The 25,248-nt window shown below is 46.7% G+C and overlaps 1 protein-coding gene across 2 annotated transcripts in view; it reads right to left on the bottom strand.

Moving 5' to 3' along the window:
- Positions 1–25,248, bottom strand: part of INSC (INSC spindle orientation adaptor protein) — a 121,237-nt gene that overhangs the window by 38,688 nt on the left and 57,301 nt on the right. For both annotated transcript variants that reach the window (XM_045796550.2, XM_087855296.1), the window contains exons 6-7: positions 13,813–13,926; positions 7,809–7,934 (exon numbers count right to left, since the gene is read on the bottom strand). In XM_045796550.2, the coding sequence (XP_045652506.2) occupies positions 7,809–7,934; positions 13,813–13,926 (240 nt within the window). The remainder of the gene's footprint in view (positions 1–7,808; positions 7,935–13,812; positions 13,927–25,248) is intronic.

Raw genomic sequence — 25,248 nt, 5'->3', positions numbered from 1 at the left:
GCCACCCCAGCCCCAGCAGGTGCTCCAAGGCAAGGAAGGCCTGGAGAGCAGAGGACTGGTGGGAAGAAAACCTCACGCTGATGGCGCATGGACTCATTTCGTCCTCTCAGCCTGCAAGGCAGGAACTGTCACTCCACTTTACATAAGACAAGACCAGGGCCTAGAGGGCTGCAAGGCCAGCACCTCCTGAGAGCTGAAACCGGGCATGGAACCCAGACCTGCTCATCAAAGGGGCAATGTGCTGGAGGCAGCCTGCTCACAGGCACCTCTGTGCCAGGCGAGGGGTTTGGGGTCCAGTGAGAACTGGGGGGCTTAGGAAGGGTTCTGGCAGGCAGACACGTTAGATTACAAGATGTATCCACATCCTCCTCCTGGAGGGAGCTGGGTTGGTAGGAGGAAGCTCGCGTTGCCTTGAATTTGGAAGTCTCCCTTCCCCCCTCCGCACCTCCTCCCCGCTCCCCCACCCCCCATACACAGTCCCGGATCAGTGTTTCGGACCCTGAGCCCACCAGCCTCCTCAGCTCCAGAAGACAGCCTCCGGCGGGGTGACAGGGCTGCCGCTGCCGCTCTTATCCACCAGGGGTCGCTGCCGCACAGCGCAAGGGGGCTTACGGAGGCCCCGACCGAGCGCCGCGTGTCTCTGCCGCCGCAGCACTTCGTTCAGGCGGCCAGGGGGCTCCGCGCCTTGTCCAAACTCAGGCTGTGCCTTGCCCGTGAGCTGCAGCCCCCCAAACCATCAGGACCTTCCTTCGGTCTGAACAATACTGGCCTGTCATCTCAGCGTGAACTCTTGTGAGAGGCGGGAGGCTAGCAGGGAGGTGGGACAGTGTGCCTAATTTTGTTCTTGCCTCTCTGCTTCCTGACCTCCTTCAGGTCGCCTCACCCCTACTCTCAAGGTGGAGGGACAACCTTGGGAGATTTGGAACTCAGAGAAGGAAATGAACCACACCCCCACTAGACAGCCCCCTTGCAGGGATGGGGAAAGTGACCGTGGCAGTCCCCATCCCTGTCTACCTGTCAGTCACAGCATGGACAGCTAACAGGCACCCTGGGGTTCTTTGCACTGTTCCAGCCCATTCCCAAGACAGGTGAAGGCCTGTACCTGGGGGCAGGAGGGGTGGGTTGAGCCCCAGGGTTGAGAGGTATCTGGGATATCCATTCAGAGGCATTCCCTCTCTCTCCCTCGCTCTAGCAGCTACTCCTGGATAAAGAAGGGGCTGCAAGTTAAATTAAGCAAAGATTGCTTGTCCCACTCACCCCACCCAACCTCTCGGACATACTGAAACTGACTGTATCAAGTTTCAGAGTAGCTGCCCTGCCTTGCACACCACACCCTTTCCAGCTAATGAGAGTATGTAAGGAAGGCTGTAGCAAACAGAACCTATAGCTGGGAGCAAAGGAATGGGGTTCTCAGCCCAGGCTCTGCCTCCCCCACTGTCTCCATGCCTTCCAGCATCAACTCTCCCCCCTGTAAAATGGGTGTGACCATTTCTCTCTGCCCTCCTTACAATGTGATTGTGAGAACCAAATGAACAAAATAAAAGAAAAACTGGCTTTTTTGTGAATATTATCTACTTATGACCATCTGCAACCCTGCGGGGAAGAAGCAGTGGAGAGAAAGTCCTGGGACATGGCAGCTAGAGGAGCAGGACCTCCCCCACCTTGCGCCTTGCCCCCTGCTCCCTCCTGCAAGGGTCTCTGGGATTTAAATAGCTGGATCCCGGTTCCCGCTGCCTCCAGCCTAGCCCTTCAGATGTCAGGGCATCTCAATCCCAACAAGCTGGCCCAGGAGACAGGGGAGGGGTGGCTGAGCTGCGTGGAGAGAGGCAGCAGTTTTCCCATCCTCGCCACTGATGATTTTCTTCTTGGACTTGAAATTGAGCCCTCATTCCCTTCCCCCTGCTCATCTTTAATTTCTCTCCATCTTTAATTTCTCCATCGATTTTCATTAAACTCTCCCTTTGGCTCCAGCACAGAGTGAACTCCTTATTTGAAAAAATAAAACAAGAGGGAGGGGGGTGGGAATAAAAGGAAGCTCTTTTGAAAGAAAGATGGTCTCCGGTCTCAAGGCTGGAAGAGGCACTTCCTAGAACTGTCTTGGAGGTTGTCTAAGCCTGTTTAGGCATTGGGCTTTGAGTCCCCCCACCTCCCCCACTTATGGCCCTAGACCCATAGGTTCCTGCCAATCAGATCCCCAGCCCCCTGCCTGGACCACAGCCCCAGTCTCGCTCGAGCCCCAGCCTCCTGCAACCCCATCCTGGCTCCTGGCCCTGTCCAACCCCAGCTCCTGCACCAATAGCGCCCTGACCTTCTTCTCACCACGCGGAACATCTGGAACTCTGCCAGGACTGTTGTAAAATCCCCAGGACTCAGCCTTTTGGGGGTATGCAGGGTTTCCCCAGCTCGACCTGAAATGGTGGAGACAAATGGGCCAGGAGGAGGAAAGGGAAGCAAACCCAGGCCTGGCGCTCTGTCCGCGCAAGCACCACACTGCGACCCCCGCCCACACTCTCGCACTGCCTCATCACGGCAGGTCCACCAAGGAGTTGTCCTCACGTTAGAAAGAGGAAACCAGGGTTCAGAGAGGAGTGACTTGCTCCTGAGCCTTCCATCAGCCTCGCTAAACCCTAGAGCCCTCCCCCTTAGGGATGCCAGTCCACCTTCCCCGGCCAGTCCTCCAGGAAGGCTGCCTTGACCAGTCCAGGCAGGTGGGGCCATCTGGCCATCCAGACTGAGTTGGGCCCATCTGCTCTCATTGGTCTGTGAGGCTCTGGGGCCCTCACTCCCTCCTGGGCCCTTGTTTTCTTCCTCCAGTCTTCTCCAAGGTGGGGTCCAGAGAACACTGTCTCTTCTTCCAGGCTCACCCAGTTCATTGAACATAGAGCTTCTGAAAAACTTATAGCTCCACTACCAACTGGCCAGCTGTGGAGACCTCTGCCTTTGCTGAGGCCACTTTCCCTTGGCCTGCCTGGGAGCTCCTCCTTGGCCCTCTGAGCCCAGCTCTACTGCCTCTTTATTGTTGCCTTCACCAGCACCCCAGGCAGAGGTGGTGCCACCGGCCTGTGGCCTCTGATGGCCATGGGACAGCCTCTTCCCACTGTCTGAACTTCTGGGCTTCTCCCCAGCCACCCCCAGTGGGAGACAGGGAACATAGCTGTTGGTCTCTCTTCTCCAGAGCCCAGCACAGAGTCTGGGGAATGAGGGGCGACTGTCTGCCAAGGACATAAGGGAAGTAGGAGAGAATTCCTGAAACTCACTGGTTTAGGGGAAACACAATGCAGGGGAGGCTGTGGCCAGGATGAACCAGATCTCTGAAAAGAAAGGATAGATTCTTGAAAGGCCCTTCAGACACCTCTGGAGAGGTCTTTGCTATGTTTTGACATCTCGCCCCTCCAGCCCTCTTCAGGGAGTGTCCAAGTCCGGCCGCTGCCCAAGCCAACACCCCAAGCCTGGCTCGCAAGAAGCCGTTCCTCTGCCGTCCCCACCTCAGAACCAGCCAGCCTTGTTCTAAAGCTCTCCAGTTCTGAGCACTTTCCTCATCTGTAAAATGGAAAGGATGCAAGAACTCGTGCTCCAGCCCCACGCAGCTTCTCCATACTGTGCACTGAGCAGCCTCTCCCACCGTGCCAGCCCCTCTCCCGCCAGGGCAGCACTCCCCCATCCACCCGACGGGAGTCTTCCCCAGGCCAGGTCAAAACTCCGACCATTAGCTTGCTACCTGCCACAATCCTAATAGCTACCATTTGTCGGCGCCTTGTGTGAACAGCACCCTGTTACTGCATGCCTAGTCTCCTCTGACAGTCCTCGGGGTGGATTTCAACATGCCCACTTCACCGAGGACACTGCACCTCTGGGAAGGTAAGTCAAGTCCTCAGGGAAAGGTGCCCAAGCTCGTCGTGGAGAAGCCTGGACTCCAAACCAGGAGACCCTGACCATCAGAGGCCACGGCTTCCCCACCGTTCTGGGAGGCTTCTCAGCAGATGGGCCAGGAGGGAACGGATGAGTAGCATGATTGCTGGGTGACGGACTGAGCGAATGAATGAAGGAGCGAGCGGATGGCCTGACCGAATGATGGAAAGGACACCAATGCCAAAGTGACTTCACAGAGTGAATGAATGAACTGCGACTGAATCTAGGACCACACAAATGCCCGAAGCCCGACAGAGCTCAGGCATCACGCAGCAGGGTGTCTGGTGCTCTGGCTAGACCCACGCCTCTGACACCGGGGTCCGGGCATGATTTAGCGGACCTCTCCAGGGTTGGAGGGAAGTGGGGGAGCCGCATGACAAAGATGAATTTCACCAAATCCAGCACATTTCTCACTGCCAATTAATTAAGTGAGCCTCAGTGAGGAGCCCAGGCCAGTAAATCAGCAGAAAGCTGGGACTTTGACATTATCTGACTAGTGCATGAATTGGGCCTTGTGAGTGGGTGGCTGGCAAGAGCCCCTGGGCACCACACTCCCCTGTTATGCTGTGGTTTCTACAACCCAGCCTGTCTCTGGGCTTCTCCACCCTCCACTCTGAACACTAACAACGCCTCTGGAGGCCAGCAGTCAGCAGTCCAGTATCACAGTGGGGCAGGTGTGGGCAGGACCTAGTGGGGGGAGGGAAGGGGGGGCATGGCAGGGGTGAGAGAGACCCTGAGCCCTTCCTGGGTTTAGAACGTCTCTCAACTTTGGAAGTAGCATGCTATGAGGAAAAGAACGTGGATGTTGGCCTCACAGTGTCAGATTTGAGTCCTGGATCCACGTAATGGTTCACAGCCCAGGCTGGCTTGGGCTGGGCCGAGCCACGATGTCATGACGGCTGGACCACTCATTAGCTGTGTGCTCTTGAGCAAGATGCTTCCTTCTCGGAGGCTCCCATCCTTCTATAAACAAGGAGGATAATCACAGCACCAGAGGAGTAACGATTACATGACACAGTGAAAAGAAGGGCTTAGCGAAGTGCTTGCCCAAAGCAAGGATCCTCTGTTAGTTACTGTCCTGTTCATCATTGTCACAACAATCTTATTACCTGTTAGAACAGAGGTCAATACACATTTTCTGCCGAGGGCCAGATAGGAAATGGTTTTGGCTCTGAGGGCCGTATGGCCCCTTACAATCACTCAACTCGGCAGTTGTAGCACAAAAGTAGACCGTCAACACCTAAATGAAGGAGCCAGCTCCACTACAACTTTCTGGGTCAAAAACTTGAATTCGAATTTCACAGAATTTTCACGAGCCACAAAATGTTATTCTTCCGCCTATTTTTTTTAACCATTTAAAAATGGGGAGGGGGGGAAGAACTCTCCGCTCACAGGCTGTACTGAAACAGGCAGCAGGCTGAATGTGACCCACAGGCCATGGCTCGTGCCCCCCTGCCCTAGAATGGAAGCTCCATGAGGACGAGGGGGTCTGTCTCTAAACACTGCTAAATTCTCAGTACCTAGAACAGTGCCTGGCAAAGAGCAGTCCATAAATATTTGCTGCATGAATGAATTACATGATGAGTATTTTTGGTGACAAGTCATTTCAGCTCTCCGGGCCTTGCTTTCTTCATCTGTGCAGTGGGAACGTTTGCATTCTCAGGCAAGCATCAGATGTCATTCTAAATCCTGAGGAGCCAGTAGGCAAGCACAACGGCTGTAGCATGTAGTTGCTGTTCTGACCACCAGGGGGCTCTTCTCAGGTTGGTCACCCTCCCGCTCCATGCCTGGCACAGTGGTGTTTCAGGACTGTTAGTGGGTGGAAAGTAATCTGCCCTGGGCAAGGGGAATGCCCAGTTAGGACTACCTTCTCTTGTGCCATTCGGGGGTGGGGGAGGTTAGCACATTGGCCAGGAGCAGCAAGGAGACCCTAGGTTTAGCTGCAAGGACTTTTTTGGCACTCTGAGAGAATCTATAAAACCAGCAGGGCGGTGAGGGAGCCTGGGCATCAGACGCAGGCAGACGGGGTCCAAATTCTGACTCTAGAATGTACTTTGTGATTTTAGGCAAGTCACTGAAACTGCCTGAGACTCCGTTTTCTGTCTTTAAGATGGAGAGTAAAGAGCGTTCACCTCACCGGGTTCTAGTGAGTTAAAAAGGTATGTGTGTTGGGAGCTAGGTCCGCACAGGCCCCAGGCGGCCCATCTGGCCCAGGAAAGGTGCACTCACACCTTCCGGCCTCGGAGCAGCAGCAGGAAGGTGGAAGGAAAAATCGCCTCCCGACTCCCCAGCTACACAGGTTCTCAGCTCTAAACAAAAAACTCTGCTGTTTTTCTTCCCCGGATTAAAAATTTCCTGCTGCTCTGCAAGCTCTCCGAAGCCAAGAAATCCACTGCTTTTGGAGGGCTGGCGATTCCAGTCCCTTCTATTTTTTCCTGTTCTTCCCACTAACCAGCATGAAAAAAGATGAAAAACAAACCAGTTTGGCCGTGTTTCCACTGTCCCAGGAAGAGGATTTTATGGGAGAAGAGAAGATTATTCGGCACATAGAGCTGGAGACGTCCAGTGCGTTTACCTGGGGGAGTCTGTCCTTTCATCTGTTTGTCACACACACCCCCACCCCTCGTCCGTCCATTCTGCTCTCTGTGTAAGCACTCGAGTGCAAAGGACTCCGCCCCTGCAGGAAGGGAAGACTCTGCCCAGAGGGCCAGAGAGCGGGCCCTAGCTCTTCCACCATCTTGCTTGTGACCCCAGACAAATTACTTCCCCATTTTGACCCACAGCCTTGTCTTCTGTAAAATGAGCAGAATCCCCATCCATCCTCCATCCTCGGCTAAAAGCGTCTCTGAGCCCATGATCCCTGGGTCCCGTAGCCTGAGCAGATTTGGAAAGAGGCAAGCAGAACGTGAGATAACCATCTGACTAGCGGTCCAGACCAAAGTGAAGAAGCTGGTAGGATGTGGGTTTTCTGGGAGCTGGGACCAGACTGGGGGACAAGGGTACAGAGGGAGGGGGACATTTTGTTTGCCCCATCCCCATACAGACCAGACTCAAGGCATCTATCCCCAATCCTGAGAGTACCACAACTGTCACCAGCCTATTCCTGGCCTTTGAACCACTCCTCCATAAAATTGTTCAATATCTTTCCTTGAAACTTGGTCGAGACATCTCCAATGTCAGCCCCAGCCTCCCCAACCCTCCTGGCTAAAGTTCCTGAGGGCCCATCTGCAGGCCTCAGAGCCACTCAGGCCTGGGTGGCAAAGAGCAACCTCAGCCCTGCAACCTGGGGAGAGTGGTGGGGGGGGGGCAGCAGCTGGAATTAGTCACATTGTCCCGAGTGGGCCTGGGGCTGAGGTACCTGGGCCTACCAGATCACTCCCTTCCCTCCGGCCCTGCCCACCCCATGCCCTGTGGACCCAACACACGCTTGGACTTCAGCTTCTGTTTCCCCACTCCCTCTGTCTTGGTGGAGCCCCACCTGCTTTGCCCAGACCAAGGCACATGTTTCTCTTGCCTACTCAGCCCCCCAGGGAGCAGGATCCTCCTCCTTCCACGGGGGTCCTGCCATGAGTGAAGGACCAAAAGCCCTGACCTTTGACACCACTCTGCACACTACTTGTCTGCCTCCTGCTGTGTTCTGCCCACTGCACTGTTGGCCCTTCCACCCAGGAAGTGCTGAGTGCCCCTTTGAGCCCTGCCCTCCCTGCCCAGACTCCTCAATCCCTGTCCTCTTCATTAACTCCCATAGTCAAGATCCCAGCAGCCCCATTGGAGAGATGCCTGGGAAAAAGAGGTTCTCAGGGAACAGGTGGTCACCAGATCAATTGAGCCCCCCCACTGCTCCCCCACCCCGACTCAGGTACCTCTCGCCCCACCCAGCCAGCCAGCTGCTCTCTCACCTTCTCCAGCTGGTGGACACCCTCTTCCACACAGCAGATGGACGCCAGCGTGCGCAGCGCCTGGGGGTACAAGCACCGGAAACTGTCCTGGCGGCAGACCTTGAAGAGTGCTACGACCCCGCCCTCCTGCCAAGAGAAAGAGAATGTCACGTGACCTCCCTGGGTCATGATTCCTGGGGCTGATGAGAGAATAACAGGCATCCCTCACTCAGCTGTGATGCCTTCAGATCTGGAGGGCAGCTGAATATGCCACCCCAAAATATGTCACTGGGGCGTAAAGATTGTTTTGAGCTGAAGGTAATTGGGAAGAAGCAGATACCAGAGATCTCTGGCCTCCCCTGTGTGCCTAAAAGGAGGACATATATTTACAGAGATACCCCTTTCTCTGCTCTCCTAGGAAGGAGAAAAGTTAATCACCAGGACAACTTCAGACCCTTACAGCACGGAGGTGGCCCCAGGGGAACCCTCACAACAAACCTGACTAACCATCCTTCACCCACGATTAGTTTTCCATAGATCTGCCTTCTCACGATCTACCTCCCCTAGAGATTCAAAGTTCTTCTCAGGTTTCCTGTTGTTTTGTTACTTTCCCTAAAATTGTTCTTTTTCTAAAATGCTATATAAGTGCAAGTTCTAACCAACCCTCTGACTCATCTCTGAGAGCTCACTGTGTAATCATAATGCACACGCTAAGAAACTTTTGTTTTTCTCTTGTTAATCTGTCTTCTGTCAGCCCAGTTTACAGGGTACCAGCCAGGGAACCTAAGAAGATGGTAGAAAGAAGAGAATGCTTCCTCCCCTACAGTCCCCCCCCCCCAACGCACACACTTTCATGCTCAAATGCATGCTGCAATGAAATGCTCCCTCCACAAGTACTATCACTCTTGATAGTCCAAATTGGAGGTGGGACTCCCCAAATGCTTCTGGGGCCGGGGTACCAGGGGCTAGGGCAGACATATTTGAGAGGGCCAGGCTCAACACCATTCGGCCCTGCTCCCACACAGCTGGCAGCGCCCTCTCGGCAGCCTGCTGTGGAATAAGCCTGGAGTCATCAGAAATAGATTCTAGAAGCAAGTCTGAGGCAGGTGGAAGGAACTGAAGCCTAGGGGCCCAGTGCTGGTTCCCCCTCCACCAGAAACCACTATTACGCCTCAGATCCTCCCAACCACCATGGCAGGCATACAAAAAAAGGAGTCTTATTTATATCAATACTAGAATTTCTTCTCATTTTGTGAGGGAAAAAAATGCCAAGTCCAGATGGGTGAAATAATTCACCCAAATCTACACATCCTTGTTTTCCCTTCTTCACTCTAGTTTGTAAAAGAAAAGAAAAAAAAAGAAAAACCTTCAGGAACGATCACCCTAGCTGAGTGCGGACTGTTCTTTTGTGACAGCTGGTCCTGGAAACACCTTTCACATGTGGAGACTTCACAGCAGTCTGGGAGGACTTCTGGGAAGAAGCCCAGGGTGAGTCACTCATCTTAATGGTCATATTTATTCTATAAAAATCACTGAAGCCCCCCAGGCTCTCAGAGCAAAGTGAGGGAGCCAACAGGTCACAAAGCAGACCCACAGGGCACCCAGGAAACTGGTGGTAACGCCACCGCGGATGTCCAGAGCATGAGACGCTGGACACCCCACATCTGCCTTTGCCCTCTTTCCTCCCTCTGCCCTCCCCTGACAGCTGCAAGGGTGCCTGGGGGTGGCAGCAGGAAAGAATGCGTGAAGACTACCGGGAACTTGGTCCTATGGGGCACTCGCCTTTAACCTCACCCCTTCTGGCTCTAACTAAACCAGTTTGCACTCTGCTCCCCAAACTGGAAAAAAAAAAAAAAGTCACCAAAGAAGAAGGTGAGTCCAGCAAAAATACCATTCCCTGTCAGATTTTTGTGACCTCTTTCAACAACGTACCTCGCACCAGGCACCGTTTCATGTTCTGGGGACACAGCTGTGACTGACGGGCAGATAATGAGCGAGCAACTGGAAGGAGCAGCGGCAGTGACCGCGACGGCCCGGCACAGGCTCGCTGAAACAAGTCCTCCCGAATCTTCCTTACCTGGCACCCCTCAAAACTCAGCCCAGCAGCCCTTTTCATTCTGAGAGTTCTGCTGCTTATCACGGCAGGAACCAAGATGAGTTCGTCATTTCTGACATTTTATAATCAGCTGAGAGTGATCCTCAACTTTCGTCTTCCCACTTCCTTTTGGGTAGTTCATTTGGTGGGGCAAGGGCATATTGTATACAGCTGGTAAATGCATTCATGCAGCCAAAAACTATTAGTGGTGCATCATACGCCAGACGCTGTGCTAAGCACTGAACAAGACTGCCTCGGGCCCGGTCCATATTGAACTCATGGTCCGACAACCCGTGAGTCATGGGATGGCAGATGATTTTTAAAGCAGGAAGAAATCCGGGTAGGGGTGCAATGAAATGAGGGGGTGCAGGGTTATAGGAACACAGAGCAGGAACTCCTAACATAATCTGAGAGGGGACTGTGAAAGGGTCAGAGAGAAGCACTCTGATTGTAAATGCATGGCACGACTCTGATAAAGATAGACTAGTGCGTGACAAGACACCCCCTCTCTTACTCCTTGCTCCACAATCATTTATCCCTGCCTTCCTACTTTCTAATGGTCTCTGAGACAGCTGATGAGGGTTCCACATAAAGACCTGACTCAGACAGTCACTGAAGTAAAATAAAATTGCTTCTTAAAGTGAGAAGAAAAGAAACAGGAGTCCTAAGGTCTCCCTAGCCAGCCCTGCTGGTTATTAATGACCCCCCCACCTATAAATATTTATATACATATATGTGCTTATATATGCGTTTATATGTGTATGTATATATATTTTTATATGTGTGTGTTTATGTTTAATCATATGTATAAATATTATTTATATGTATGATGATAGAGATGATAGAAAAATAGATAGATACATAGATATGGTAATCAACAAGCAGGTAGGTATTTATATCTGGAGCAGACAACAAAGAAGTGGTACCAAAGAACGCCAGACTGAGAGCCAGGATCAATATGGCAGGCTTCCTTTGGCTCGGGAGGCACTGAACCCAGCATAACTATATTTAAGCCTCCGTACCCATTTGCACTGGATTCTCATTACGTTGTTTCCCAAGCCTGTGAAAAATAGCTTTCTTTGCATTTTTAGCTACTGCCAAAGCTAAAGGGAGGAAATCCTAAACCCAGACGAAAGGGACTCTGGTTCAAATCCTGGCTTTGCTGCTGGTTAACTTTGACTAAAAATGGGGTCACGGCAGCTATACAACCGAGCTATTGGGGGAACAACTCAGTTAATAATGTATGTGAAAGGGCCCAGCACCCAGCTCTGGACAGCCAGGTGAGGGTCAGTCTGTGGAAAGCTTCCTGGTTAGAAGAGTATCTCAAACCCTCCTAAAAGGTATCCCAAGAGTTGGGATACGTGGGAGGAGGAAGGAGGCTGCAGAGAAAGTGAGATGGTCTAGTTGTGTGGGCTACCCCGAAGCCCCCTCAAGGACCCCAGAGCAGCACCCATCATAAAGCAGAGCCAGGAATCACCCGAGCTGGCAGAATTGCACTGTTGGCTAGAGCTTGTTTAATTTTATAGAAAGCTATGGGCTCAAAGCCAAAGTGTATCATGGTATGTATTATTCAGGCAGACTTGGGATAAACTGTCATAAAGCTAAGGAGGCCACTTGTGGGGTGTAGGCTAGTGGTGGGGGGAGTAACAGAGGAGCAGGATAGGGGATAATTTTAACAAAGCACAGGGGAGTTTGCTCTGCTCTGCACTCAGGAAGGGATGGGGCTTACCACTACCATCACAGGAAGGACTGGGTTTGTTCTTGGCCTTCAAAGGAACTCAAGGGGCTGAGAGGACAGACCTCAGACGGGCTGCCCAAAGCATCTTCTGGAGGCAGCTCAGATGAATGAAGTGCTCAAAGACAGACCACACTGGGCCCCAAGGAGGTGGGTGAGGAGGGCCACTGCGAGCAGCTGTCCCACATTTGTCACAATGTTGGGCACACGGAATGAGCATCAGCAGTGAGGATGCTGTGTACAAGGGACTCCCAGCTCCTGCGTCACCGTCAGGAACCCAGACACAGGGATTCCACTGAAGAAACCATTCTCACCATCTTCCAGGCTGGAAAGATGGGAGTCATCCCTGAATCTTCTCTTCACTTCAGCCTTCTGTCTACTCTCTCTCAAGGGCTGGAGACATAAGATTGAGATTTAGATTTTGAAGTCAGTAGATCTGGTTAAAATACCAGCTTTGCACTTAATGCCTATGACTTTGGACAAGTTATTTACCTTCTCTCTGAGCCTCTGTCCCCTCATCTTAAAAATGGGAATTATAATTATAACACATCAGAAGATCATTGGGAGGATCAGATGAGATAATAAATGAAAAGCTTAGCGCAGTGCTTGGTGAAAAGAAAGGATGCAGCAAATAATGAAAGTTGTAGAAGGGGGGAGAAGGGCAAAAGGAGGAAGAGGAGGAGAAGAAGGAGAAAGAGAAGGGGCTGCTAAGAGGCAGCTCAGAATAATAAGCAAGAGCATAGCTTTGCTGCCAAGCAGGCAGTTTCAAATTCCAGCTCACCCACTTACTAGCTGTGTGACATTTAAAGCTCCCTAGTGATTCTAATATGCATCAGGGTTGAGAACTTCTGAGTCACTCTTTGGCCCAAGAATCTAAAGGGCCAGGATGGAACCAGAAGTCACCACTGTGGGCTTTAGGATCATGAGCTCTGATTTAAAGAGACTTGGGTTCTAATTCTGACTCCAATCTTTATCAGTTGTGTGACCTTGAGTAAGACCCCTAAACCATTTCCTCAATTATAGATGAGAACAACATGATACCTACTTCCTAGGATGGTTTTATAATTTAGAGGGAATAACGTCTGTAAGGCATTAAGCACGCTGGACAGCAACACTCAAGTGTTAGCTATTGCTGTTGCATACAATTTACTTCTCCCCTAAGCAGAGTTGACGAGCATTTACCCTCCTCTTCCAGATTTCTTTAAGGGCTTAGATGAGTGCTTCTGAGAGTGGCCATGACTCAGAATTACCTGTAGGGATTGTTAAAATGTAGTCTCAGTAAATTTAGGTGGGGCGAAAAGTATCTGTGCTTTCCAAAACTCCCTGAGGGATTGTGACACAGAGTGAGGATGGGGAACCACTGGGCTGGAACATCTTCCTGTAACTGCCATCTTAAGTCTACTGAAAGACATAACTTCACTTCCAATTAGATCACTGCTTCTATCTCCATGGCAATGTCATTTCTCAAGTTAAAAAAAAAATAGTAAAAACAAAACAAGATCCTAGTGAGATCCTAGGGTTATCAATTGCCTGTATTTGCCTTAAGTGTTTGGACCCCAAGTATAGGGGCAAATTAACCATGAAGCTAGCGAATTAAAACTTCCACTGTGGGGTGCCTGGGTGGCTCAGTTGGTTAAGCATCAGACTCCTGATTTTGGTTCTGATCATGCTCTCAGCGTCATGGGGTCGAGCCCCATGACGGGCTTCTGCCCCTCCCCACTGTGCTCTCTCTCTAAAATAAATCAATCAATCTTTAAAGAAAACCTTCCATTGTAATCGATGAAAACCACTGTCCTCCTCAATTCTGTCTTCTCCTCATGTAGTATTGCAGTGGCTGCAAGTATTTTGGGGATCCATCGAGAACCTGAGTTAGGGGATATGTTTTGTTTGGGTTTGGTGGGATACCTAGAGATGAGCAAGGAGGGTTGATATTTCTAACAGATACCACATGAAGAGAATTATACAGACTCTGGGGGCACCAGCTTTTCTCTCAAGTGGGAACTGAAATCAGAGGGCCTAGCCACTATTAAAAATGGAGACATGAAGGCCCAAAGAGGGGAGGTGACTCTTCCAAGACCACACAGCAAACAAATGTTAGAGCCAGGACAGACTTCCTGAGCCAGCTATTCCCACCAAACTAGGTTCCTCCTACTCTCCCCAGGCCTGTCACTTTGGCCACTAACCAGGAAGCTCACCTTGGCTATGATGCGGCATAAGGGAGCACCCTCCTGGGTCAGGCTGAACAGGTTCCCTGTGGTGGATTCCGTGGTGTAGATATTGTCTGAGGCATTGATTTTTCTCACCAGTGCCTAAGAAAAGAGAGCAAAGTCTCATGGTTACTCACTCCATCTATCCTCCACTAATCTTCCTTAATGGAATACCAGTGGGTCCATGCTCCTAGAAGCCCCCTGGAATCTATAATCCTGCCCCACCCACAGTCCCACTATGGAGGTGATGAGGTATTCTAGCTTTGGGAAAGACCTGAGTCTGCATGGGGTCCAAACTATTTTTCAGAAATCTGGGATAATTTCAAACTCCTGGGACATGGACAACTAATGTGTTGTTTTGATCAGAAAATCAGATCTCAGTACTGATGGTCTCAACAAGTACTGCTTTGTTGTTCTACTGGCTTCAAATGAGAACAGAAACTAGCAGTTAAATGAGGCATCAAGTTGAAAACCAATGAGTTGCTACAGCTATGACCGAAGAATTGGTTCATTTGCCAATGGCAAACTCCAGCTGGGTAATGGGTTCAGGGGTCGAGGCAAGAGAAGTAGTCCACAGTAGCTCACTGCTCAGGGGACATCTGCATTGTGTGTATAGCCAGGCCAAAACAGCAACCCGGGGAACCCTATCAGAGAGTGGGTAACTCAGCAATGTCAGACTGCTCGAGGCTGAGGGAGCTAAGACTCACAGTGAGAAGGCTGGAAATGACTGAACATAGGACCCAGGGAGAACCACGAAGAAAAGCGAATGGAAAATTCATCAACAAATGAGACATAAAGATTAGTTTAGCTTATTTCTGGGAAAAAGCTTTTTCACATATCTTGAAACTACTTCATAATCAGCCATTTGCTTTGAAGCCTATGATTCATTGATTATAAATGATTCCTACCTGCTAATTAATTCTAGCTGCTTGAATTTCTCCTGGGAGAAGTGGAGATAGTGATTCAGAAGAATCGCCTTGGGGGGCTTCACGCAAGAAAGTAACACCCCCAGACCTGCTGCTCTGGGCAGATACTCTGCCGTTTCAGTTGCTAGGTTATTTTAAAATATCAAAATGGATTTGTTTTTTTATTAAACCTAGCGTTATGGAAAAAAAAAACACTTAAGAGGAAATGAGGTGATGTGAGTTCTCGTGCCACCTTGCCTTTTTTAACCCATTGTGTTGATGAAGAAGTGTGTCTGCGGTTGAAAGCAGGGACTCTGGACCAAACTGCCTGGGTGCAAATCCTGGCTTTGCCATTCTGCCCATGTGCCCCAGAGCAAGTAACTTAGCCTTTCCATACTGCAGTTTCCTTATACATCAAATGAGGGGGAAATAACAGTGTCTATCTCTTATGATGGCTGTATCCATTTCTTGCGGTAGCCAATATACAGCTCATATATATATAAAGGACTTTTTATATAGTATATATTTTAATTATATATATTATAGTAATATATAGTATGTAAAGGATTTTTTATATAGGACTATATATATAGGACGTCTAAAGGTACTCAGTACATGGAAGCAAAATAAAATTGTTAGCAGTTGTTATTTTGCGATCTTGGGCAATACACACTCTAGGCCTCAGTTTCCCTATCTGTAAAATGATTAAAATTAAGTGGGTTTAAGGCTCCAGGTAAATGACTCTCCTTTTCTTCAAACTCCTGGAATTCTTCACACACACAATATGCTAATCCTCTATGTAAAGCAGTCTAAGATTAAGTGCGTATTTAATCAAGCTACATTAAATGTAAAAATTATTCCCTAAGATTTGATAGATGCCTCTTGTAAGAGATTCAACAAAAGGTAAAATTAATGACCAAGATTTGTCACTGCAATTCTCTGTCATGAATGCACTTCTTAGAATCCTCCCCCAGCATACCGTAAGCAGTTACATAAGTGACAATAACGTTCACACGAAAATGCCGATTTCATATATTGGGGTCCTGTACCTAAATCATAATTACTCAGTGTTCTTGATTAGTGTTTGCACTTCAAGCAAATTAGCATGACGTTAAACAATTCAACCCAATGTCTTTTGCAATCATCTACTAACATTAGACCATTTATGCCTGAGAATAATTTCTTGCTAATGCCTATACACACATACACCGTAATTACACCTCAAATCATCTTGGTGAATCAGCTCTCTGACAATGAAAAGTTGTAATCATCCTTTTCACAAAGATAAATTTGGAAAAATATGAGATCAAAGGCTCCACTGAAATCGTCAAGGCCCTAAGCATCACAGTATGTCAGAGCCAAAAGGTCTTGTCCAACCCTCACTTCACAGTTCAGGAAACTGAGATGCAGAAATCTGACCACGGTCACGCACGTGACATGTGGTGGAATTAGTTGGACCTTAACTCCTGTGACTCCAACTTCCTGTTTTCCAAAGTCAGTGGGTCCATCTCCTTCAAAGTCAGCAGGACCTCACCTGGACCAGCAAAGACAGAAGTCTCGAGACCAGGAGAACATCCAGCCTCGTTAGCAGCTCTCACTGAACTAGAGAGGGGCTCCCCATCCTGGCTCCCATTAGCATCTACAACCCTCTGCCCTGTGGTAGCTGGAGCTCCTGCTGCCGGGGGCGGGGGGCAGCACTGACGGAGAGCCCCCAGCTACTGCCCCTCTGGACCTACCCCTGTGTCCTTGTTGAGGCCATAGCTCCCTGAGCCACTCCCAGCTGTGACTGATCACAGCAGGGACACTACTACAGTCCATGGCTGTTAGGGGAGACTCCTCTAACAGGTGACTTGGGCCTGAAAATCCATGTCTCTTCTTACTCAAGTCCTCCTTCCTCCTTCCATTTCTGTTTTCAGACCTGCAACATGTTTTTCCATGCCTGCCCCCGCTTCCCCCCCTTTTATCCTTGACAGGCATTTATCCCATCCTATCTTGGTGTCAGCTTCAAACTACCACAGTCTCTAAAATCAAGATTTGTCAGGCAATCAAGGAGTGACAAACTGAAGAATGTCAAAAATATGCTTCACCCTGAGTCGTGAGAAGAGTGGAGGAAAAGAGACAAAATAAAGGAACAAAGATTGATGAAGCTGAGTGACAGAAATATTGTTTTAAAGACAGAGTAGGCAGAGAGGGAAAAACCAAAACAGAGTCTTGAAGACCAGGAGAAAGGGATAAGGAAGAGTTAGGGAGACGTACACAATCTAGTTGCTCTAAATAAGGAATCCGAAAAGGAAAAAATATTTTTAATTATCTCTCAATCAGAAAGAGCGACTGCAGCCCGGTGAAATTGATCAGGAGAGGCAAAGTCTCATACATCAGCCTGGAGTGAGCTCCTCAGAGGGAGCCAGAAAAATATTGTGAAGTCTCTAGCTAAAGCTTCAGATAGACAATCCATAGCTGGGCATAGTTAGGGCAGCCCAGCCATGCAAAGGGATGACATAAATGTGGGCTGATGTGACAGCGTGAGGCAGATTAAACATGTCCACACATTCTTTGCTACTCCTCCCATAGACAGGTGGGCCCTGGTACCCCCTGCCACCACCACCTTTTAAATCTCACTGGCCTCAATGACTTGCTTGACCAATAAAAGCCAGCAGTTGGCAGAAATAATGTTCCAGGACCTCCAAGGCTAGGTTACGAGAAACACTGAAGCTTACCCCCAGATCTCTTGGAACATTCTTTTCAGAGTCCTGAGTTACCATGTAAAAAGTTTGGGAACTCTGAGACTGTCATGTGTAGGACCCCTGATCAATGCTCTCAGTAGACAGCAGCTTTCCAGCCATCCCCTCTAAGGCACTACTCGTGTGATGAAGCTTTCTAAGACTCTCCAAGCCATCCGTCGGCTGAGTAACACCAAGGGACCTCTGTTGATGACACGTGGAACGGAAGAACCACTCAGCCAGGCTGTGCCCACATTCTTGATCCTTCAGATGATAAGATATAATAAAAATGATTGTTATGCACTAACAGAGCCTGGAAAACAGGCGAAGACTACAGAGAACAGCATGTGATATCTAAAGGATGGCTACATAAATTTCTAGGTGAAAGGTTCTGAAACTGAGAATACGGTATGTCCTGTGTCCTCAGAGGATGTATTGGAGAAATGCATGAATCAGGCCTCTGAGGAAAGACACAGAAAAACTGGACATACTAAAGAGGATACAGACAGAATCATAACTGAATCGCAGCTTGGATTAGCTATTGCTCTGATAGGAAAATATCTCCCGGATTGGAATACCCAATTTTGGGAGGCAAATGTGGATAAGATCTCTTAGAATTGGAGGTTTGGTGCAAACACAGACCTTAATTGATTTCATTTCTCTCAGTAAGGCAAATTCCAACATCTAGAAGAGTTTTGGGTTTTTTTTTTTTTGAAAAACAAAAGAATGTGCCAGAAAGGAAGGAGAAGTCAGTGTGGGACAGCACTCAAATCCAGTGCTCATTCTATGAGTTAGATAAAGAAAGACACCGACATGAGAAGCAGGGTAAACTGTCAGAAATTCAGCAGAGTCACCCTGAAAGGAGGTGGGGATTAACAGAAGGAAAGAGAATCCTGGAAGCATAGTTCATTAATGCAAAAAAAAAAAAAAAAAAAAAGAACTAGCAGAAAGAAATGCTACTTGAGGTTACCATGCTCAAAAGGTTTGGAAAGACTGTGTTCTGAGAAGCACATGGCAGAAGGACTGGTCCTCACAAGGCTATAAAGGTCCGGGCTTCAGGAGCATCACAGAAAACACTCCTTAGAAGACAGGGGTCTTAAGGTCTAAGCAATTCTCAGCAAGAGGCAGGGATAATAGCCTTCATGATATAGAACGAGAGGATCTGTGTATCCTAATGCAGTTTTTTACTTTCTTATTTACCCCTAGAGGAATTTTGAAAAACATACGATCCCTTACATATTTTTAATTTGACAGGTAAAATTTTTCATCTTAAGTTTCAAGAACAAAGTTAGAAAGGGAGTAATTTCCAGCAGACTGTAGATATCGACATAAAATAAGACCATTACATCACTCCTTTAGATGTAATAAGTAGGATTTAAATACCAAAAAACTTGATGCCCTCATCATCCCCTTAAAGATGTATGAATAATCTTTCTTTAACATCGTGAGCATTTTGCATCTTTTCTTTTCATCCTTAAATTTATGCTCCCAATCCAATCCCTCCTCAGAATTTTATCTTAACATAATACATTTAAGTCTCAAAGTGTTTTATGGATCACACTTGTCATATTTATCACTGACATTTCAAATTACATTTTATTTCCTATGACTATCAGGCTCTAAGTGCTTAAAAATACTCTCTTCTTGGGGCACCTGGGTGGCTCACTTGGTTGAGTGTCCAGCTCTTGGTTTCAGTGCAGGTCATGATCTCAGGGTCATGGGATCAAGAACCACAACCGAGTAGGGCTTGGCACTCAGAGCAGAGTCTGCTTGAGATTCTCTCTCTCCCTCTCCCTCTGCCCCTCCTCCTGCTTGCACTCAAAATAAATAAATAAATAAATAAATAAAATCTTTTTAAAATACTCTCTTCTTGGTCGAGTTACTGTTACAATTATTATCAGTACAATTGGTCAAAACAACATAAATTACAAGTTTTGGTTAATAATTATTAATTGTAACAATTAAAATTTTGTTCTAAATATATGTCTTAATGAGATATATGAGGCTTTGTATCCTTTTCAGGCTTTCTCATTAATTGATGTATACATGCTTGAATATTGACTGAATGCTATATTTTTAGATGTAAACCCTGAAAAATCTCATTTCCAAAAATCCATAGAAAGGAATGGGAAGAGTTTACATAGGAAGTTGTTCAACCCTTTGAGCACATTCTGAGTTATGCAATCACATGGTGATCCATCATCAAACACCATTTTTAATGATCTGCCAGTTGATAACTCCTCTAAATTGGTAAAAGCAAAGAACTGGAAACCACTTGACTTGCAAAAGCATTTGTTACCCAATCATTAGAGTTGTTCATTCACTCTCTCAATTTCTGGGAAGAATTCCAAAAGTACTTTACCAAGACTTATCAAATAATTATTAATTATACCCATTGCTCTTTCACTTGGAGCACCTTGGGTTATCCAAATTATTCAGAAAGGATTAGGAAAATCAAAATATTATTACTTTCATTGCCAGTATAATTTTAATAAAATATTTGTGTTTGTTTCAAATATGTTTTATCAAAACCTTGAAGCTACAGCTTTTGCTTATTTAATTTATAGAAAACGCCCACCCTATAAGCTAATTGGCAGACAGTTCTTTCAGCCAAGCCAATCAGCCAAGACAACTTTTTCTCAATATAGAACTGACTTCATTTTTAATTACAAAGTGTTTTGATATGTTTCAAGAAATGCTAAAACAACACTGACAAATAATTACACAAATCATTCTCCAAAGGAAAATGCTAAAAACTGTTAAAATAATGTAGAGCTAAAATAAAATTTGGTTTATTTGTATATGTTATAAAGCCAAGATAAAACAATTTACTAAACTTTTAATAATGCAAGGTAACATGCAGCTAACATCATAAATTACTAATAAATCTAGGAATGTAATAAGAATGCATTGTTTTTTTTCAGCAAATAGGTGGGTATATGTATTGAAATTTGGTGTTCATTATAAGGAATATCGAAAATTTGAGAATAAAAATATTAGAAATTAGGGCACCTGGGTGGCTCAGTGGGTTAAGCATCTGACTCTTGATTTCAGCTCAGATCATGATCTCAGAATAGTGGGATCAAGCCCCATGTCGGGCTCAACACTGGGCATGGAGCCTGCTTGAGATTCTCTCTTCCTCTCCCTCTGACCTTCTTCCCACTTTTGTGTGTGTGGTCTCTCTCTTTCTCAGATAAATAAATAAATATTAGAAATCATTTGATTATTTTTAGTAGCTCTTATGATCAAACTTCCCAACGTATTTAAAGAAGGAAAAGGGTATTTACTGCTTAAATCTAATTAGTCCAGCTGTTAGCAATTAATTTTGTCTTTTGCTAACAAGAAATAGACGTTAGTGTAAATATTTCACAAAATATGTTAACAAAATAAGCTTTAACTGCTTTCTTAAATAATGTGCACCAAATCTGAAAAAAAATCATGTAAAACTTGTGTCTGTGGATTTTATCCAATATATCTTGAAAAATTTAGTCATTCTCAAAAGTATTCCAGCATTTAAAAGAATCAGTATCATTAACCTTTAGAATCTTTGGGTCTTCCAAGATGTTTTTCTTTCCAGTGAATGATATATCCTACAGTTGAGTATGAGATATAGTTGAAAGGACTTGCTTGTATTTAAATTTGTGCCCCCAAAAGCCATTTTGACTGCTTGATGTGTCCGACCAGTTCTCTCTTTGTTTTGTCTAAGGAGAATGTCCCTCAAGAGCCATGCCTAATCTGGGAGTAAATAGGGATAGAAGGCATATGATAAATTAAAAACTTTCAAAACCACCCCTCCTACACACACACACTACTATTCTACCATATATCTCCACACTGGGCACAACCACAATTTCTAATGCCTTTCTCAACAGAAATATGTAAGAAAAAACACAAAAATAATTCATGGAGGCCTATGGGTTTATGGTTCAGGAATGAAGGCCTCTTCTTTGATCTCCCCAATCCTACTGCCATTCCAAGGTTTTACACAACAGGGTAATGCACGAAAAGATTCACGATGCGTGCGAGTACATCCTTCTTTTGGAAAGTAATAGAAGGGATGTTAGAAACTGTGTATTATTGGGAGGATCATCTTGGGAAAGAAACAAAAATTGGAGATCTGGACATTGATTTCCTTAAAAGTACATATGCTTGCATTTCTTCTAGAAAATCTTCGGGAACCTGGAGAATGCAATGCCTTTGAAGTGGTTTGAAGACTTCTAGCCTAAGTCACTTCAAGCAGCCCAAATCAATGCAGCCTAGAGTGGCAGAAACACGGTGTGTAGAGGGGAGCTAGAAATTAAGAAATGTTGAAAATGCTGGATGGGAAAGTATGCAAACCAAGCAAGTCATTGGGAAGAGATTATAAATGCCTGACTTTGCAGGAAAAAGTAAACATATCCAGTGCCCTTCTATAAAAAAGGAGACTTTTTCTTCCATATATAGTAAACATCATGCCACAGTTAACCTATGGTGGATGCTTTCCCCCAGTGAATGAATTTCCATAAAGCCTTGTGGATGATGGACAACTGAAATAAACTGATGTCCTGCCACAGACGCCATCAAGATGATGACTATTTCCAACCCTCTTTCACTCAACTGCAGATAAGTATCTGTTACGGCCTTCAGCAACCCTAAGGCAGAGTCCTGCATGAAATGTTGCCTGGAATTCCTGCCTTAGGGACTGAGGATTGGTCTACTTTAACTTTCTGTGAGTTCAGGGGTAGTGCTATGATACTATTATAGACCCAAGGTACTAACTCTTTCAAGTATGGTTGGGAAAGACCAGTACAAATTGAGAAACCTGGAAGGAACCCTTCCCATTGCTGGAGAGACAGCCCAGACTGCAGCTTCCCAAGAAAGCATGACCACACACACATCGGGAGACCTTTCTGGCTAAGATGAGCACAGTAAGAAAATGAAAGAGAATTATATTAACCTAAGTATTTGGGACTTTGAATTATTCCTATAGGTAAAGGGATGCAGGGTTTTTCTAAAAATTTTTTCTTTAATTTTATTTTCTCTCTGAGAACTTCATAATGAGACACACTATTTCTAAATTTTGGACACCTTTATATTTCTCATCTGGCAAGTACAGATTATCTTTATGTTATAATTTAGTTGCATTGCAGCCTCTGATTACCTATATTGGACCACATAGCTGAGCAAAATCTGAGAGTGGGAAATAGGACAGGAAAGCAAATTTTGGACTTTGGTTATAAAACCTCCTTAGAGCTAACCTAACGGATAAAACATCATGAGTCATTCTCAAGCCTTCTGGGAGCAGAGTCTAAATTTCCCACTGTGATTCCAGAAGGATCTATAAAGAAGTAGAGGTTGTTATTTGGAGGAATGGCTTCATGAAGGTGGGAAATAACTTCCCCACTGACAGCTGACCTCCTCCCCCAAGGGGCTCAGCCACACTCCTGCCTGACCACAGCCCAATGGATAAAGCCAATAAGACAACAGGACAAGAATTGTCAACTACTAAGGGGCAGTACTTGGTCCCCACTACCCCTGTTCCCTAGGTATGGATTTCAGCAACACACCTCTGCTAGCTTTACTCCCTACCTTTCTATGTCACCCTACTGAGAAGGGCAGGGAGGAGTTTGTGAGTTTGGGAAGAAGGAACTGAGTATGTTCAGCTTAGCACCTGTGTCCCTTCTCTTAGGAAGTGTTCCTCTGGTCCAAGCTCTGTCATAAGATAGATGCTTGTCCCTCAGGTGAGGCCCGAGGTTGACCAGCTGTGCCTAGGACAGGGAGGCAAAACTTAGCTGTGAGATAAAGTTTTAACTAGTTCATTTAGCCACAGAGCCAAAGATACATTCTCTAATCAGTTTTATTAGACTAAAGATGCTATTTTAAACTAAAATCAAAAGTAATAGATGGAATGAAAGAATAAATTAATATAACATCTACCCACATGAAGCTGAGTCAAGGACTCAGAGGTAGAGGGGAGAGTCAATTTATTCAATAGAGAGTCCCCCTAGAAGTCATTTTTGAGTAAATCAATTTTTATAAGTTAAGTGTTCTCTTATCTCCCACATAGCTAATCCTTTATCCCCAGATAGATTAATCATCAATGTTCATTAATTTCCTATTGGTGGCTCCTGACATTTAAACTTTAAATTTTTCCATACCCGCCAAGTAGTTAAATTATCTTAATACACAATTCATTAGGTGACCAGGGGGCTCTTTTAGCAAAGTGCGCTGTGAGCTTCTCTTAAGGCAGAACAAGTCTTGAGTGAAGAAAGCAGCTGACAGAGTCAGAAGAGTGCCACCGCTTACTCATGGGTTGTTTCGTTTAATCCTAAGGACAACCCACTGCAGAGGTGGGGACAGGAAGTAACTGGCGCAAGTCTGCATACCCAGTAAGTAGCACTGGTGGGATGTGAACCCTGATATGCCTCCAAACTCCATGCTCAGCCCCTACCCCACCCCACCCCACCCCATTTATAGAATTTTACACTACCAAGACTGGAAGAGACCTTGCCAGTCGCTCATCCCAGCCAATGTCCTCCAGGTCTGGCTTGGCCAGCTCAGGGACAGGGACTTCCGAACTTGGCCCCCTGCAGGGCAGCCCTGTTGTTTCACAAACTCCTCTCTACATAGAATGTCCTCTAGATTTGGCTGCTGGCCTGAGCCCCTTCTTCCCTTCAGGGCCCCCAAACACAGAATGTGGGAGGTGGCAGAGTGTCTGTCCTTGGACGACACATCCTCTGTTCCTCCATCCATTTCCCATAGACCTTGATCTTCAGCCTCTTCCCCGTCCTTTCAGGAGCCTCTTCTGAGCACAGCCATTGCCAGTGACGCATCTGGGGTCTGGAATTGGACATGACATTGCAGGATGGAGCAGACCAGCGCAGAGTAGGGCCAGATTGTTGCTGCCCTCATTGTAAGCATTATTCCATCATGGATTATTTTTGTGGCTGGTGGGGATGGGGTGGGGAGGTTGGAAGAGCACTGTTCCTCTGCTGGAGAGCCTCCCAAGTGCAAAAAGAGTTTTGACCAAACTGCATTTCCTGAAATGCCAGCATCCCAGAATAAGTGATCAGGTGCTTTAAGAATAAAAAAGGTTTGCTGTGACTATGTCAGTTTGGAACATACTATTTAATATTCATTCATTACTAAGTCTTTATTGAGCGCCTATTGTAGGAGAGGCACTATCCTGTTCACTAGATATATATCCATGAACAAAACAAACCCAAAGCCCTGTCTGTGGAAGCTACAGATCAGATGAGAAATACGATGAACGTGTGAAGAACTTTTAGAAGACTCTTGATGCAGAAGAGTACAGCATAGGAGAAATTCCAATGCAAGGAGATAGGCTTAGATCCCTTAATGTCAAGATACCCCAAATATGGGATCCTCCTATAATTATTAACATCCTAGGGAATGTACTGGGTCACCAGTTTAAGAAACACATGCTTACGACACTGAACACAAATCACCTTGCCTTCCGCCAATGTATCTCCTTATGTCACTACCATCTTTATGGAAACATCCTAATATTAAAAAAAAAACAAAAACCAGCAACTAAAGATCAGCCAAAAAATATTATGGGCATGGTGAGCCCAAATAGGAGGGAGTAGCAGACACCAGGGTGCACGCTGGGAGGAAAGGGGGCTTATCAGGAAGCTAAGGAATACGCAGAGGAATGCAGGGCAGACAAGGGGTGGGAGGCCAAGGCGGGACCAAATTCTTTTTTTTTAAGGATTTTATTTACTTATTTATTTGTCAGAGAGAGAGCGAGAGCACAAGCAGGGAGAGCAGCAGGCAGAGGGAGAAGCAGGTTCCCCGCT

The sequence above is a fragment of the Ursus americanus genome, chromosome 24 (genome assembly GCF_024610735.1).
Source record: "Ursus americanus isolate L20-20 chromosome 24, mUrsAme1.1.p, whole genome shotgun sequence".
Classification (NCBI taxonomy): Eukaryota; Metazoa; Chordata; class Mammalia; order Carnivora; family Ursidae; genus Ursus; species Ursus americanus.
Note: the sequence above shows the minus strand (reverse complement) of the source record. Positions and strands in the feature narration are given on the sequence as shown.